This window comes from Haemaphysalis longicornis, unplaced genomic scaffold (assembly GCF_048455015.1).
Source record: "Haemaphysalis longicornis isolate Haplotype H1 unplaced genomic scaffold, Haemaphysalis longicornis Haplotype H1 scaffold_5, whole genome shotgun sequence".
In the NCBI taxonomy this organism is placed as follows: domain Eukaryota; kingdom Metazoa; phylum Arthropoda; class Arachnida; order Ixodida; family Ixodidae; genus Haemaphysalis; species Haemaphysalis longicornis.
Window position 1 is genome coordinate 188,345,712 of NW_027526385.1, and position 14,364 is coordinate 188,360,075.

Genomic DNA, 14,364 nt, shown 5'->3' on the forward strand with positions numbered 1-14,364 from the left:
GATTGATTGATTGATTGATTGATTGATTGATTGATTGATTGATTGATTGATTGATTGATTGATTGATTGATTGATTGATTGATTGATTGATTGATTGATTGATTGATTGATTGATTGATTGATTGATTGATCGATCGATCGATCGATCGATCGATCGATCGATTGATTGATTGATTGATTGATTGATTGATTGATTGATTGATTGATTGATTGATTGATTGATTGATTGATTGATTGATTGATTGATTGATTGATCGATCGATTGATTGATTGATTGATTGATTGATTGATTGATTGATCGATCGATCGTGTCGCTTAACTCGACGAACTACACAGGTTATGAGACGCGCCGTAGTGGAGACCATCGGATGCATTTTCACAACCTGAACATATTTAACGTGCGCCGAAACCTCGAACACACGTGCGTTTTTGCTTCATTAGTTTTCACCTGAGCCAGCAGGACCGTAGAGGTGTAGACGTAGGCCCTGTGCAGACCGGCGGCTTCCAGAGCAGTCAGGGCAGCGGCGATCTGGCGCAGGCATCTCATGGCCACCATGGTATCCGGGGTGTAGCTGGGAACACCGTCCGGCAGAGCACGGTTCATGGCGTCCAGGAAGCTGGCACCCACGGAGGAGGCATCGCCCAGGCGTCCGATGGGCACTTTCAAAAATGGCTCGGACGAGTTCGCTTCCTGGAGACATCTGCGGTGGCAATTAATGAGATTTACTCAACGCGACCTACCCTCCGGGATTTAAAATGCGCTTAGAGTTATACGCTTGACCACACATGAAAGAATACTTGAAGGAAATAATTTGGAAATTTTCTCTTTCGGATATGAAACACCGGCTTGTCGATTATCTATTCGCTGTACACTAATTACCCTAGCTGCGTAATTTACATTTCGGTCAGTGACCATTGCTTGAATATCCCTTGTCAGAAAGTCAGCAACAATGACGACATTTTTTTTCAGTTGGGAAAAAAATGCTTCACCAGTCGTGTCGCCCGCCTGCAAAACACTTCTGTGGAAATAACTCCACGTTCTGTCGATGGTAAAGCCAGACTGGTCTTTCGCGCAGACAGTGGTTAAGAACAAAATCTGGAACTGTTTGGTTCATTTAAGAGACCTATTTTTTATCGGTCACTCCAAAGAGCTCTAGATGTTACTAAAACAGATGAAGCAGTGGCCCGCACCAAGCAGTTTTTCGTCAGGTCTATGTGACGTCACAAGATCTTGTTTGTGCTATTGGTGGGTGCCGACATAACCCACCGCCGAGATACAACTCTGTGATTGAAGGGGTGCCTCTAGTTCCGTTTTAACGTATCACTAGACTGCTAAGCGTCACAGAACACAGTGATATATTAGTTTCAGCCGATTACGTCAATGCTGGCGTCGTGTGGCGCGAAATATGAGTTTTTTATGTAAGAAAAGTTATGTCGTTAGGTTGACAATGTGGCGTCAGGGCCAAGAGAAGGCAGAGAAAACGGCCGACCGATGAACGAATGCAACAGGTAAAAGAATGCTTGAACACAGAAAAGGCAAGCCTATTCCGAACAATTCAACCGCTGGCGTGTTTCATTCATGTCAATATTGTTTACCGCTAAGAAAACCTCTCGTCCACCACTTTGTTCCGCTCTTAAAGAAGCAAATAAAACTGCTTGGAAACGGTGCCGAAGATAAGCGAGATAAATGAAAAAAAAAAGACTTGTTGCTGAGGTAGTTGGTACATACTTAAATAAAGAAGAAAACGTGGCGCAACCTAGGCGTGGACGAAGAAAAAGGTAATAGTATCTGACTTACCTTTTTTCTTCGTCCACGTCTAGTTTGCACCACGTTTTCTTCTTTCTTTAAATGAAAACACGAATGCAAAAATCTTCGACGCGATGAATTGAATTTAATTGAAAAAGCTGTCTTACAAAGAGAACAACCTATGGCTGAAGTCGTGAACGGGAGAGTGGGATACGAGGCTGTCAACGTGGGAAGGGAACTGGATGCGTTCCACTGCTCTGATGATGGAAGAGATGACCACTGAAGTTGCATTGGTAGATAACTACACTGACTTATGTGTGGTGGCTTCCTAATTTCATCGAGAGAATGCCCATACAGATAAATTCCCAAAAAATAATTCAAATTTACGTCTGAAATTTCTTCCCGGATAGTTTTGATAAAACGAGCTACAGCCCTTGTCTGTGACCATACCCCTCCATAGTCAGCCATGTATAGCCGAAGAAGTGCAGCTTGCTGGGCCAGTTGGTACATTTTGAAGGTGAAAAAACCAGCGAAATAGACGGAAGACGTTGAAGAGACGAGACAACACACACGCTGGACTAGCAACTGAGAATTTAATTGAAAAACAGAAACAACCAGAGAACGACCAAGCCTACGCATGCGCAACAAGAACGCACGGTCTGATAAAACGCTATCGTAATACACTTTTTTCCGCTCAGCTTTGTAGGAACGCGATCTCTTTATCGCTGACGGAGATGGAAGAAACACTCACGCAATTTCCTTCTTCCTGTTGGCTGATGTAGAGCGATTCAATTATTTCCCTCTCTGTTTTAGTCCTTCCTCTTCCCAGAATCGTCACTCTTTCAAACAAAGCCTCACATTTGCCCTGACGTTTGCACTGACGACAGTGATAAGAAAGATGACCGGCTCCTTGCCCTCTGATCAACGCGCAGTGCTCTCGTAACCGGTCGTTGATGCATCGACCTGTTTGGCCTATATATACCTTACCACACGTCAACGGAATGTTGTAAATGACTCTTTCGTCACACTTTACGAATTGCTTTACGAATTGCTTTACGGCACACTTTACGAATAAGACTTGTTTTACTCTGTGCCCCATGACGAACTGTTCTCTGCCATTCGTGAACTGATTGATGAAACGGGTGTGGTCAAGTTTCAAAATGAGTGCGGTGTCAGTGCTGATGCTTTCCTTGAGTTGGTGGCTTTGTACCTCTCGTCGACTGTAGTTCAATTTCGTGACCGCACTTTCATTCAAAAGACAGGAATCTGTATTGGTTCTGCCGTGGCCCCTGTATTGTGCAAGATTTTCCTGTCTAAGTTCGATCAAAAGCTTAAGGGAGTCACAGAAAGTGACGTCAGAGTGCTTCGCATGTTTCGTTACATGGATGATTTTTTAGTAGTGTTAAAACTTTTGCCCTCTGACTGCCCGGAACAAGTGGCTGAAGACATTTTAAAGCATTTTAAGGCGTGCTCCGAAACCCTAAATTTTACCTTTGAACTTGCTGAGAATAAAACCATTAGGTTTTTAGATTTAACGCTAACTTTTAAAGACGACAGCCACGTTTGCTGGATTTACTCACCTAGGACTAAGAAGGCGCTGCTTCCGTTTGATTCGAGTCACTCCAAATTGGTAAAAAGAGGCATAGCCACATTATGTTTCCGCAGTGCACTCCAAAAAAGCTGTGTCCACGCAATCCAGGAAAGCCTGGACTGTCAGGCTCAGAGGCTAAATGCAGCGGGGTTTCCCAGCACAGTGCTTACGGCAGTCGCTGAGTGCCTCCATGTTAAGCTTAAAAGGCAACAGAAAAGTGAAAAAAGGCCTGATGAAAACAAAGAAAAAAGAAAATTTCAAGTGATGCCTTACCTTCATAAAGTGTCACACAACTTAAAGAAAATTGCTTCGCGGCATGGTGTGCGATTAGTGTTTTCCGCGCCATGTAAGCTGTCTGGGTTGTGCACGCGCATTGAAAATGTGGGGAAAAAGAGAGGTGCGTGTAAAACGAAGCATGAAAAGCAATTCGTAATGTGTGACGAAAGAGTCATTTACAACATTCCGTTGACCTGTGGTAAGGTATATATAGGCCAAACAGGTCGATGCATCAACGACCGGTTACGAGAGCACTGCGCGTTGATCAGAGGGCAAGGAGCCGGTCATCTTTCTTATCACTGTCGTCAGTGCAAACGTCAGGGCAAATGTGAGGCTTTGTTTGAAAGAGTGACGATTCTGGGAAGAGGCAGGACTAAAACAGAGAGGGAAATAATTGAATCGCTCTACATCAGCCAACAGGAAGAAGGAAATTGCGTGAGTGTTTCTTCCATCTCCCTCAGCGATAAAGAGATCGCGTTCCTACAAAGCTGAGCGGAAAAAAGTGTACTACGATAGCGTTTTATCAGACCGTGCGTTCTTGTTGCGCATGCGTATAGGCTTGGTCGTTCTCTGGTTGTTTCTGTTTTTCAATTAAATTCTCAGTTGCTAGTCCAGCGTGTGTGTTGTCTCGTCTCTTCTACGTCTTCCGTCTATTTCGCTGGTTTTTTCACCTTCAACATGTATAGCCAGCAGACGGGAACTCGTAGCGTTTATAGCATCACTGTGAGCTAACGGCGCAAACTAACTTCGACACCATGATACAGTCGTCTGAGCAACAAATTTCAGTATACTTTTTTTCCAAGGTGCCTGTATTACATTTGGAGAGACAGAGCGTATTGCACGAGCTCTGGATCGAACGCATGCAATTATTCGTGGACCCGTTGCGATAAACGCACGCAGTTTTTTTTAGATCCTAGAATGAAACAACTTCGCTCTAAAACAACGCAAAGCGAAGAGAAGAAGATGATAATATAGAAAACGTTGTTCATTTGGACGCTAATGCTTTCCAAGTACCACATCACAAGGAGTGCTGCGCTGGAACATTCACTACGTCATAAGAAGGTCAACTATCTCGGCCTTCAGAACCGTACTGGGAACTGAAAATACCCAACCTCACTCACTACTCCTTTGCACGCTGCATTTATATCGCACTTCCATTAAATGAGATAAGCAGAAAGCAAATTAACAACGGAGAAAATTGCGAAACCCGTGGCAAGGTGAAGGTGTTGAAAAATTTTATGATGTTCCAAAAGCGCTTCCTTTGGAACAGAGTTCATCTATGGCAGTGATCAACATTGCAAAGGTGTTCGTTTAGCTAAAACAACAGTTAGCTCAAGACGCGTAAAGCAGGAATAATTTATAATCGCCAAAGAAAAGTACAAACCACTCGCTGCAGTAAAGCTATCATTCGACAGTACCGAAATCTATCCCTTCCCATGTGCGAGCTCATTTGGGGCGATACTCGGCATGGAATGTGGAAGGCGTAACTGGTGTAGAGCTCACCTGTGGACCACGGAGTCCAGCTCGAGCATAAAGCGGGGATCCTCCGTGTCGAGCGCCATCTCTCGGAGCGCCGCGGCGAGGAACAGCCCCACGTGACTGGCGCCCAACGTGGAAGTCAGGCTTTCGCCCGCGTCTACGAAGGCGTGGCCGGCCCTCAGAGACACGCGGATCACGGAGGCGAGGCCCGTGCGCAGGCTCGACCTCACCACGAAGTCGAGGAGCCCCTGGAGGCCCGCCGATTCGTTGGCGGTCGCCAGGCGCTCGCGGATGCCCAGGGCGGACGCGATGTCGGCGGCCGACGCCATTGGATGCCCTCCGCTGGCGAGGAAGGCGCGGCAGCTGTTGTAGAAGACGGCCATGTTGCCTTCCTCGTGAGCGAACAGGTGCAGGTTTTGCATGACGTAGAGCAGCGAGTCGTGCACGCTGGCCGTCAAGTTGTCCACGCTCTCCTGGTAACAAGAGGGAGACAGGCGAAGTCATCAGAGTTTTGCAGTTCCCACCGCATTTTCTGAGAATGTATCGTGAAAGATTCGTCTCAGCAGTACACCGCGCTGAAATTCAACTCTCGTAGACCCTTCCTCCACGCGTATGGAGACAGGACAGCGACGGACTGTCTGGCAAAGCAGTGGGGCTAAGCGCAATGCTGCCCTTCGTCATAACCACGAAGTAAGACCAAGAAATCCTGGATCAAGAAATGTCATCGCCTATCTTGAAGATAGCATCCACTGAATAGGCGGTGACATTTCTTGGCTTGACGGCGCATGTGTGATTACAGATCCCATCACCATTTTTGCAGCACGCTGGAAAGAGAGAGAGAGAGTGCACGTGCGCGCTGTGTGTGCGTGCGTGCGTGCGTCCTCTGTAGTTCATCTCTTGGTATTCCGTTTTTTCTGAGGTTTCAGTCACTATGCCAGCCTAGGTATTCTTCAGACAATAACGAAAATCGCCATACACCTTCGTGGGCGTATAAACACAGCACCAAGCCCAGAGGCAGCTCACCTGCCGGTAGGACCTTCTGTTCGGATTCCGGCTCTGCCAGCGACCGCACACGAATCGGTCCAGCTTCTCGCAAGGGTTGACGGCCCAGTCGACGGCGTCCGAGAGTTGGTCCACGGCTCCCAGGCAGCCGGCCGTCGCGGCCCTGGTGTCACCCCTGCAGCTTCTGCGGAGGTCGTCCGAGAAGCGAACGCTCCGGATGCCGCCCACGCTTCGCGCGCTCTTGCGGACCATGTACGCTGCCAGCACTCCGACCGCCAGGATGACCACCGACGCGACGACGGCGGCCGTCGTGGACTTGCGGTAACGCTTGCCGACGGGCGCCTCGTTCAGGTTCATGAACCTCGGCAGCTTCGATGTTCGAACTGCAGCGCAAGGGGATGATAGGTCAAAACGACTGCTGTGCTCATACAAGCATGAAGTCTGGACACGTACCAGTGAGAGGAGGTTGTCTGTTTCTGCCGCCTTGGATTGTCATGGTGCCCATGTTTTCCGTGCAATGATTTGAAAGGAATGCTTCCGATTTTTAAATGACCGCTGAGTTTTAAGTGCGAATGCACTTTATAAGCGACCCCAAACCATCCACCGCCGGCGGCGGCGGCGGCGCCCGCAGTCCTCCTCTCTATATATAAAAAAAAACAGCATCCGGCGCCAGGTTTCGATCCGGCCGCAGCGCGACGCTTTACCGACTAAGCCACGGACGCGACGCTGATATCAGTGTTAGTAACGCGCTTTATATCTTTAACGCATTCAAACTACGTCGTCAGCGGCGTGCGTTGGCGACTCAGCGGCGTTATAGCGGCTTGATAACTGCGTGGTGTACACGTGATACTACAAACCCGATGGAAGAGATGGAAGAGAAGGCGGCGAGGCGGTGGGCTGCGGGGGCCGAGCGCAAGCGCCGCAAGCGGGCCGACAACCGTGCATTCGCACTTTCACATTCTCCCCCTCGGGGAAATGCGGGGGAATTTTCTTGTAGCTGATGACGGCGATGCCGAATGACGACAGATAGATATTTTTCAGTCAGATTGTTGCAGCAGAAATTTTTATTTACTCCTGCGCACCATACAGAAGAGGTACGTAAATATAACAAAAATAGCCGCTATCCCGCCCCGCGAAAGTGTAGGCACAGCGAAGCTGTTGTAAACCACCACACATGCCGATGGCGGAGGTTATTAAAATGTTCGTCGTTGCCTTGGCGGGCTTGTCACTGGCGCCCGGCTTCTCTGGCCGTGAATGCTGGGACCTGCCTAGCCCGACCCGTGCGTTCGCCCTCGAATGACGTCAACTCTTATTTTCGAGAGAAGCTGCAAACCCAATCTTTACCAGGAATACATGGGTGGGGGTCTCACCCGTCACAACTGCTTTATAAACCATCCGGCGGTTTCGATACTTGTTTTGTGTGTTTTATCGAATACTGAGCTCTGTGCTGTATTTCTGATTAACCTGGCGCATGCGCTCAGCGTATTGGGCGAGAACTGATGGAAGCTGCCCAGGATTTTTTTTTTTTTTCTTACAACAACACTAACTTTTCCAACCACCGAGAGGGTAACAGGTGCGCTGTAGAAAGAGGCCGAGAACTCGGCCAATTAAAACCAGTCGTCTTGGCGTATTTTAAGTGCAAAGCACTTTAGGTGCTCACTTTGTTGTCCTAGCTCGCTCGCTCGACCCAAGCGTATGGAGCACCAAGGCGCCATCCCGGGCTAACGCTGTTGTTCGCGGCGTACCCCAGAGGCTTCAAAAGCCAAGCGGTTTATATAGCTATAACCATTCGAAACTCGTGAAACACTGGCGCTTGCCATACACCTTCCCGTTGTTTAGCGCAGAGAAAACTATAGGTACATTTGAGGAAAAATATACGTAACTAACCGTCTGCGCCCACGTTCCTTTAGTTAAGGACGCCCGTTGGGTTGGTTTTTACAATAGTAAACGCAAAATGTGGCATTGCAACGCCGGCACGTGCGGGGAGAAAAGCATAAAGAGAACAGAACTCCCCCTGGCGAAGTTTCAGGCAGGGGGCGCGCGAGTACTGCGAAAGCGGGAAATTTGAATTGCATGGGGTGGTAGCAGTAAGCGGATAACGGCGGTACAGCCCATTATGGCGGATCACTGCTGTGCACTTCCGACTGCTTTCACATTGAGTAAACGGCTTTAATCTTTCTCTTTGTTGCGTACGTGCATGCATGTGGAACAATTATTAATGTGACTATCTTGGGCAAGTCGTTAGCGCTTATTTAAACCGCGAGGAGGACTTCAGGTGTGGAATTACGATCGGCTGGAGAGCTTTCGGCAAGCACCCTGCAGTATTGAACGGTATAGTTTCAACTCTCACTGGAATGGAACGCATTTAACCAACACGGCGATCACTTATGGTGCAGATGCTGGGAACTTAAGCACTGCGAAGAAAACAACGTCAGCGCCGCGCTTCGAGGCGAGAATGTAATCGGTGACAACGAGTTTAGTAAGAAGCTTAAAACCGCAGGCACTGATGGACATGGATGATTGCATGCATCTACAAGTAAGACAACCAGACGACCTCCCCTCCTCACCCCCCCCCCCCCCCCCCGATGAACAAGAAGTAGTAGTAGTGCAGACATTCAACGGCGAGGGAGCACTCGATAACGACTGCGCCGGTGGACGATGACGTTTACGAGGACTGAAGAGAGAGCACTATAAAAAAATGTGGTTGGTCCCTCTTTTGTAGGAACCAGCTAAAAAACAATAGTGAAATGTGCCTTCAAAGGAGCAGTTGAATTTTGTGCATCGATATGAACTTGCGCGTCGCTATTTATATTTCGTCGGTATGGCACCGTTATACGCATCAACGTTACACACCAGATTGCACGCGCCGGAGCATTGCGTAAATCCAACTGAAACCACGGGCAAAGCGTCCGTGCGAACGAAACCAAACGGGTTGTCAGCGAATCCTTTTGGTGAACGCACGGTCCGCTGCAGCGAAAGAAGCAGTGGACCGTGCCAGGAGTGGACAGTCGCAATTCGGCGTCGATCTTACTCCGGTCGTTGCCTTACAAGCTTCTCTGCAGGTTACGCTACGCGTCCCCCGTACACGTAGGCGCTGGCAACGAGGCGCCAACTGTCGGCGCTCATTAGCGTCATGATGAACTACTACTCTTCGGCTCTCCTAGACGGCAGCACCATCTGAAGGGAAGGATATAAGGCGCGTTTGTCGCCCTGCCTACGCGTCTGTTCATAGGGCAGTCGAGAGCGCGTTTCGTACCTTCCGCTGCGGCGGAAGAGTTCGGGGATCAAATCCCGGCGCAGCCGCGTCGAAGAAGTTTTTCTGGCGATGTCATTTCCGTGACGGATATAACGTCAGTCAAAAGTTGGTGGACCTCGGCATTAAACAGTTTCGTGTTTAATGGCGGGGTCCATCGGTGTTAACACTTTCGTGTTAAAAAGCGCTTATACCCTTTACTTTCCGTTTTCGTTGGTCTTCCGCTGACGAGTGCCATATGCACATGGTATATGTGTATACCATATACACATGGTATACCATATACCATATTGCCGCGAACCATACATTGGGTTTGCTTATTTGTGTTTTGCTTTTACCGCCCGGCTGCGCCGGTCTGCGTTATCTCTGCGCCAAGGGAAGCGCGTGTTCCATTCTTTCTTTCTGTGCCGCATGCGTTATCTGTTGTGATGGGGAGAGCGTTCCGATCTAACGTGAACGGCCCAGAATGATCTTCCTGGATCTACTATGTTCTCGATGCGAATCGACGTTTCGAGAACCACGCGCGCCGAAAGATAAAAGGCCTGCAGTGCGGACGCCGGGGCATTCGATTCGACGACACTCGCCTGTGCAAGTCACTTTGTTGACCGCTGCTTCGCCGCCTCTGTATTCTTTTGAGTTGTTAGGGGAGCACAAGTTCGCTCCAATAAACGTGTTTCTCATTCAACACAACTGCATCGTCCTTGTCTTCGTGACATCTGGTGGAGGTGCGGGGTAAGCACCCTTCATGCCCACTACAACCTCGAAAAGCCGCCAAGCCAGTCCAACAAGAGCCAGCCCCCGCCTGCAAGATTTACCGCCCGAGTTCGGTTTGATGCCAGAAGGCCCCAAGAAAAGGAACGCTGCAACCAACACCATGGTGCAAGAAACAACGTCGCCAATCGTCCTGCAGCAGCCCCGGGAACCGCCATCGTTCCGAGGAGCCCCCGCAGAAGACCCAGAAGAATGGTTGGAGAAACTGGAGCGCGTCCGGAAATTCAACAGGTGGGACGACGCAGAAACGTTCCGGCACGTTTTCTTTTACTTGGAAGATTCGGCTCGCACTTGGTTCGAGAACCACGAGAGCTCCTTGACAAACTGGGCTCAGTTCAAAAGCGAGTTTACTAAGACCTTCACTACCGTCGTGCGGAAAGAAAGAGCCGCCCTTTTGTTGGAAACACGCACGCAACACCCCAACGAAGGTGTCGTGATCTTCGTTGAGGAGATGAAGCAGCTATTTCGCCGCGCAGACCCCGAAATGACGGAAGAAAAGAAGTTGCGCTTCTTAATGCGCGGAGTGAAGGAGGAACTGTTTGCTGGACTTGTCCGAAATCCGCCCAAAACCGTCGCCGAATTCGTGACCGAAGCTAGCATTATTGAGAAAGCCCTCGAAATGCGTGCTAAGCAGTATGACCGCAACTTTGTTGGCGCGGCCAATGCGAACGACTTTGGCAGCACGCGGACCCCGGCCGACAGCCTACGCGAGACTATCCGCGCAATAGTGAGAGAGGAGCTGCGGAAACTTCTCCCAACGCCGCCGCAGCCCCAAGTCGCTTCCCTCACCGACGTGATTAGAGAAGTGCAACAAGCGTTGGGAACTTCTACGCCATCCGAGGTACCCCGAGAGCCACAAGCTATGACATACTCCGCGGCTGTTCGTCGACCCCGCCCTGCTCCAACACGCCGTCAAGAGGCCCCGCCGTACCGCCGCCCACTGTCACCCGCCCGACCCCCGGTAGCCCGAAACCAGACGCCGAGGAAGACGGACGTATGGCGAACTCCCGATAACCGTCCTCTGTGCTACCACTGCGGAGAGGCCGACCACATTTACCGTCGCTGCCCATACAAGAGACTCGGACTGCGTGGTTTCTCCGTCGACGCACCTCGCCCTCTCCCTGGCCAACGACCACGTGAGATCGACGAGTATCTATCTGAAACCAGCCGTGGCCCAGCGCGTTTCAACCGTTCGCCGTCGCCCTACCCCTACCAATCGCCGAACCGCCGCAGCAACGCTGACTTCGCCCGTGGAAGGTCCCCCAGCCCACGCGGGGGAAACTAAAGGCGGCAACTTCTGGAGGTGAAGTTGCTCTACGGCGAAAAACTAGAAACCCTCCAACAACGCAAGGACGCGCTGAAGACAGTGATTCACGACATGCCCTCATCCCGACGACCCGACCTAACCCTGACGAGACTCTCGAACACGACGACAGCTACACGGCGCGACGCGTACCCGACCTGACCGAGACGTCCGTTGAGAAGACGACGACAACGACGATGCACAATGCCCGACCATCAACACGTACAAGCAGAGATACGACGCCCCGACGAACCCGGAACTCGAGGACGACTGCATCTGACGTCAAGGTGTCCATCGACGGCTTTGACGTAGTCGCCCTCGTAGACACGGGAGCTGACTATTCGGTAATGAGCGGACCATTTGCGTCTAAACTGAAGAAAGTTATGACCAGATGGGACGGTCCGCACATACGCACAGCAGGAGGCCACCTCGTGACGCCAAGTGGAACGTGCACATCGCGCGTCACCATAGACGGCACAACGTACCCTGCGGCGTTCGTCGTTCTGCCTAACTGCTCCCGCGACGTGATTCTCGGAATGGACTTTTTGACGGACAACGGCGCAATAATTGATCTGCAGACCAAGTCGATAACATTTTCCTCCAATCACTCCACGACGCCGCAGCCGAACCCCGATCACCGTGCTGCTGTCAGGATCGCCGACGATCACATCACCCTGCCACCCCGCGCAAGCTTGATGATCGCCGTCTACTGTGAGGATGCTGCTTCTGACATCGACGCTATCGTAGAGAGTGATCGAAGGTTGCTTCTCGACCGCGGTGTCTCCGTCGCAAGAGGCATTGCGCACTTTAAGCAACGCCAATCTCACGTTTTGGTCACTAATTTCACCGAAGAGTACCAGCATTTAAACAAGGGAGCTGCAATTGCGTTCCTCGAAGAAACGCAAGAAGCAAGTGATGTGATCGCAGTCGCCGACTTTGAACGCACACCCGTAGAAACATTCAAGCTCCCGCAGCCATTCGACGTGAATCCGGCGCTACCGCAAGAACAACGGAAAAAATTATTGGCTTTGCTGCGTCGCTATAGCGAATGTTTTTCGTCGAGCGCAAAACTACGTCAGACCCCTCTAGCGAAGCACCGAATAATAACCGAAGATGGAGCCCGACCTACCCGACAGTCACCGTACCGCGTCTCTTCACACGAACGGGAAGCCATCCGGACTCAAGTCGACGACATGCTGAGCGATGACATTATACAGCCATCGAAAAGCCCCTGGGCTGCGCCCGTCGTACTCGTAAAGAAAAAAGACGGCACATTAAGGTTTTGCGTTGACTACCGGCGACTGAACAAAATCACGAAAAAGGACGTGTACCCCCTCCCCCGAATCGACGACGCCCTCGACCACCTCTGCCACGCGAAGTACTTCTCATCGATGGACCTGAAGACCGGCTACTGGCAAATAGAAGTGGACGAGAGAGACCGAGAGAAGACTGCATTTATAACCGCAGACGGCCTATACGAGTTCAAGGTGATGCCGTTTGGGCTGTGCACAGCACCAGCGACGTTTCAAAGAGTCATGGACACTGTGCTAGCTGGCCTTAAGTGGCACACCTGCCTCGTATACCTCGACGACGTAGTGGTATTCGCCCGGACTTTCGACGAACACCTTGCAAGGTTGGAGTCTGTACTCGAGGCCATTCGTACGTCGGGGTTGACGCTGAAGCCTGAAAAGTGCCGTTTCGCATACGAGGAACTCAAGTTCTTGGGCCACGTCGTCAACGCCGCGGGAGTCCTACCTGACCCGGCAAAAACTTCAGCTATCGCGAACTTCCCTAGGCCGAAAGACAAGAAGGGCGTGCGAAGATTTCTCGGGCTGTGCGCATACTACCGGCGCTTCGTCGCAAACTTCGCACGCATTGCAGAGCCACTCACGCGCTTGACGAAAGACAGCACCCCTTTCAGCTGGGAAAACGACCAAGAAAAAGCATTCTCCGAGCTGCAAAAACGCCTGCAAAGCCCGCCCGTGCTCGCTCATTTCGACGAAAATGCCGAAACGGAAATGCACACGGACGCCAGTGATATAGGCTTGGGTGCCGTCCTTGTCCAAAAGCAAAGCGGCTGCGAAAGGGTAATCGCCTATGCCAGCCGTGGTCTGTCGAAGGAGGAGAAAAACTATTCTGCCTCTGAGAAAGAGTGCCTGGCTATTATATGGGCGATTTCAAAATTTCGCCCATACGTGTATGGAAGGCCATTCAAGGTTGTAACAGACCACCATGCGCTGTGTTGGCTCGCCAATTTGAAGGACCCCTCTGGCCGTCTTGGGCGGTGGAGCTTGCGCCTGCAGGAGTTCGACGTTACAGTCGTTTATAAATCCGCCAGGAAACACTCCGACGCCGACTGCCTGTCCCGCGCCCCCGTCGACCCACCACCAGAAGACTCTGATGAAGACAGCGCGTTCTTCGGGATCGTGACGGAGAGCGACCTAGCCGCCCAGCAGCGTGCCGACCCCGACTTACGCGTCATAATCGAGTACCTCGAGGGATGCAACGTTGCCGTTCCTAGGACCTTCAAACGCAGCTTACCAGCATTCAGCCTGAGAAACTCCGTCCTCGTGAAGAAGAATTTCAGCCCCGGAACAAGAGCGAATTACCTTCTCGTCATCCCCGCGGACCTTCGTGACGAAATTTTGGAAGCGTGCCACGACGACCCGTCTTCCGGACATCTCGGCACAGCCCGCACTATTGGAAAAATCAAGGCGAGGTACTACTGGCCCGGCCTTACCTCTGACGTCACCCACTACGTCCGGAGCTGCCGTGACTGCCAGCGACGAAAAACGCCGCCGACAAGACCCGCCGGACTTCTGCAACCGATCGCCGTCCCATCGAGACCATTTCAACAGATTGGAATGGACCTTTTAGGCCCGTTCCCTACGTCACGATCACAGAACAAGTGGATTGTCGTAGCGACAGACTACATGACGCGC

At 50.9% G+C, this 14,364-nt stretch overlaps 2 protein-coding genes across 2 annotated transcripts in view; one reads left to right on the forward strand and one right to left on the reverse strand.

The window, feature by feature from the left end:
* The window catches only part of LOC144138901 (uncharacterized), a 917,654-nt gene that overhangs the window by 310,715 nt on the left and 592,575 nt on the right, over positions 1 to 14,364 (forward strand). The gene's annotated exons all lie outside the window — the stretch shown is intronic.
* LOC144138968 (uncharacterized) overlaps positions 1 to 14,364 on the reverse strand; it is a 28,567-nt gene that overhangs the window by 7,658 nt on the left and 6,545 nt on the right. Inside the window, exons 5-7 of the mRNA XM_077671474.1 lie at positions 6,117 to 6,478; positions 5,118 to 5,566; positions 449 to 701 (exon numbers count right to left, since the gene is read on the reverse strand). Coding sequence (XP_077527600.1) covers positions 449 to 701; positions 5,118 to 5,566; positions 6,117 to 6,478 — 1,064 coding nt within the window. The remainder of the gene's footprint in view (positions 1 to 448; positions 702 to 5,117; positions 5,567 to 6,116; positions 6,479 to 14,364) is intronic.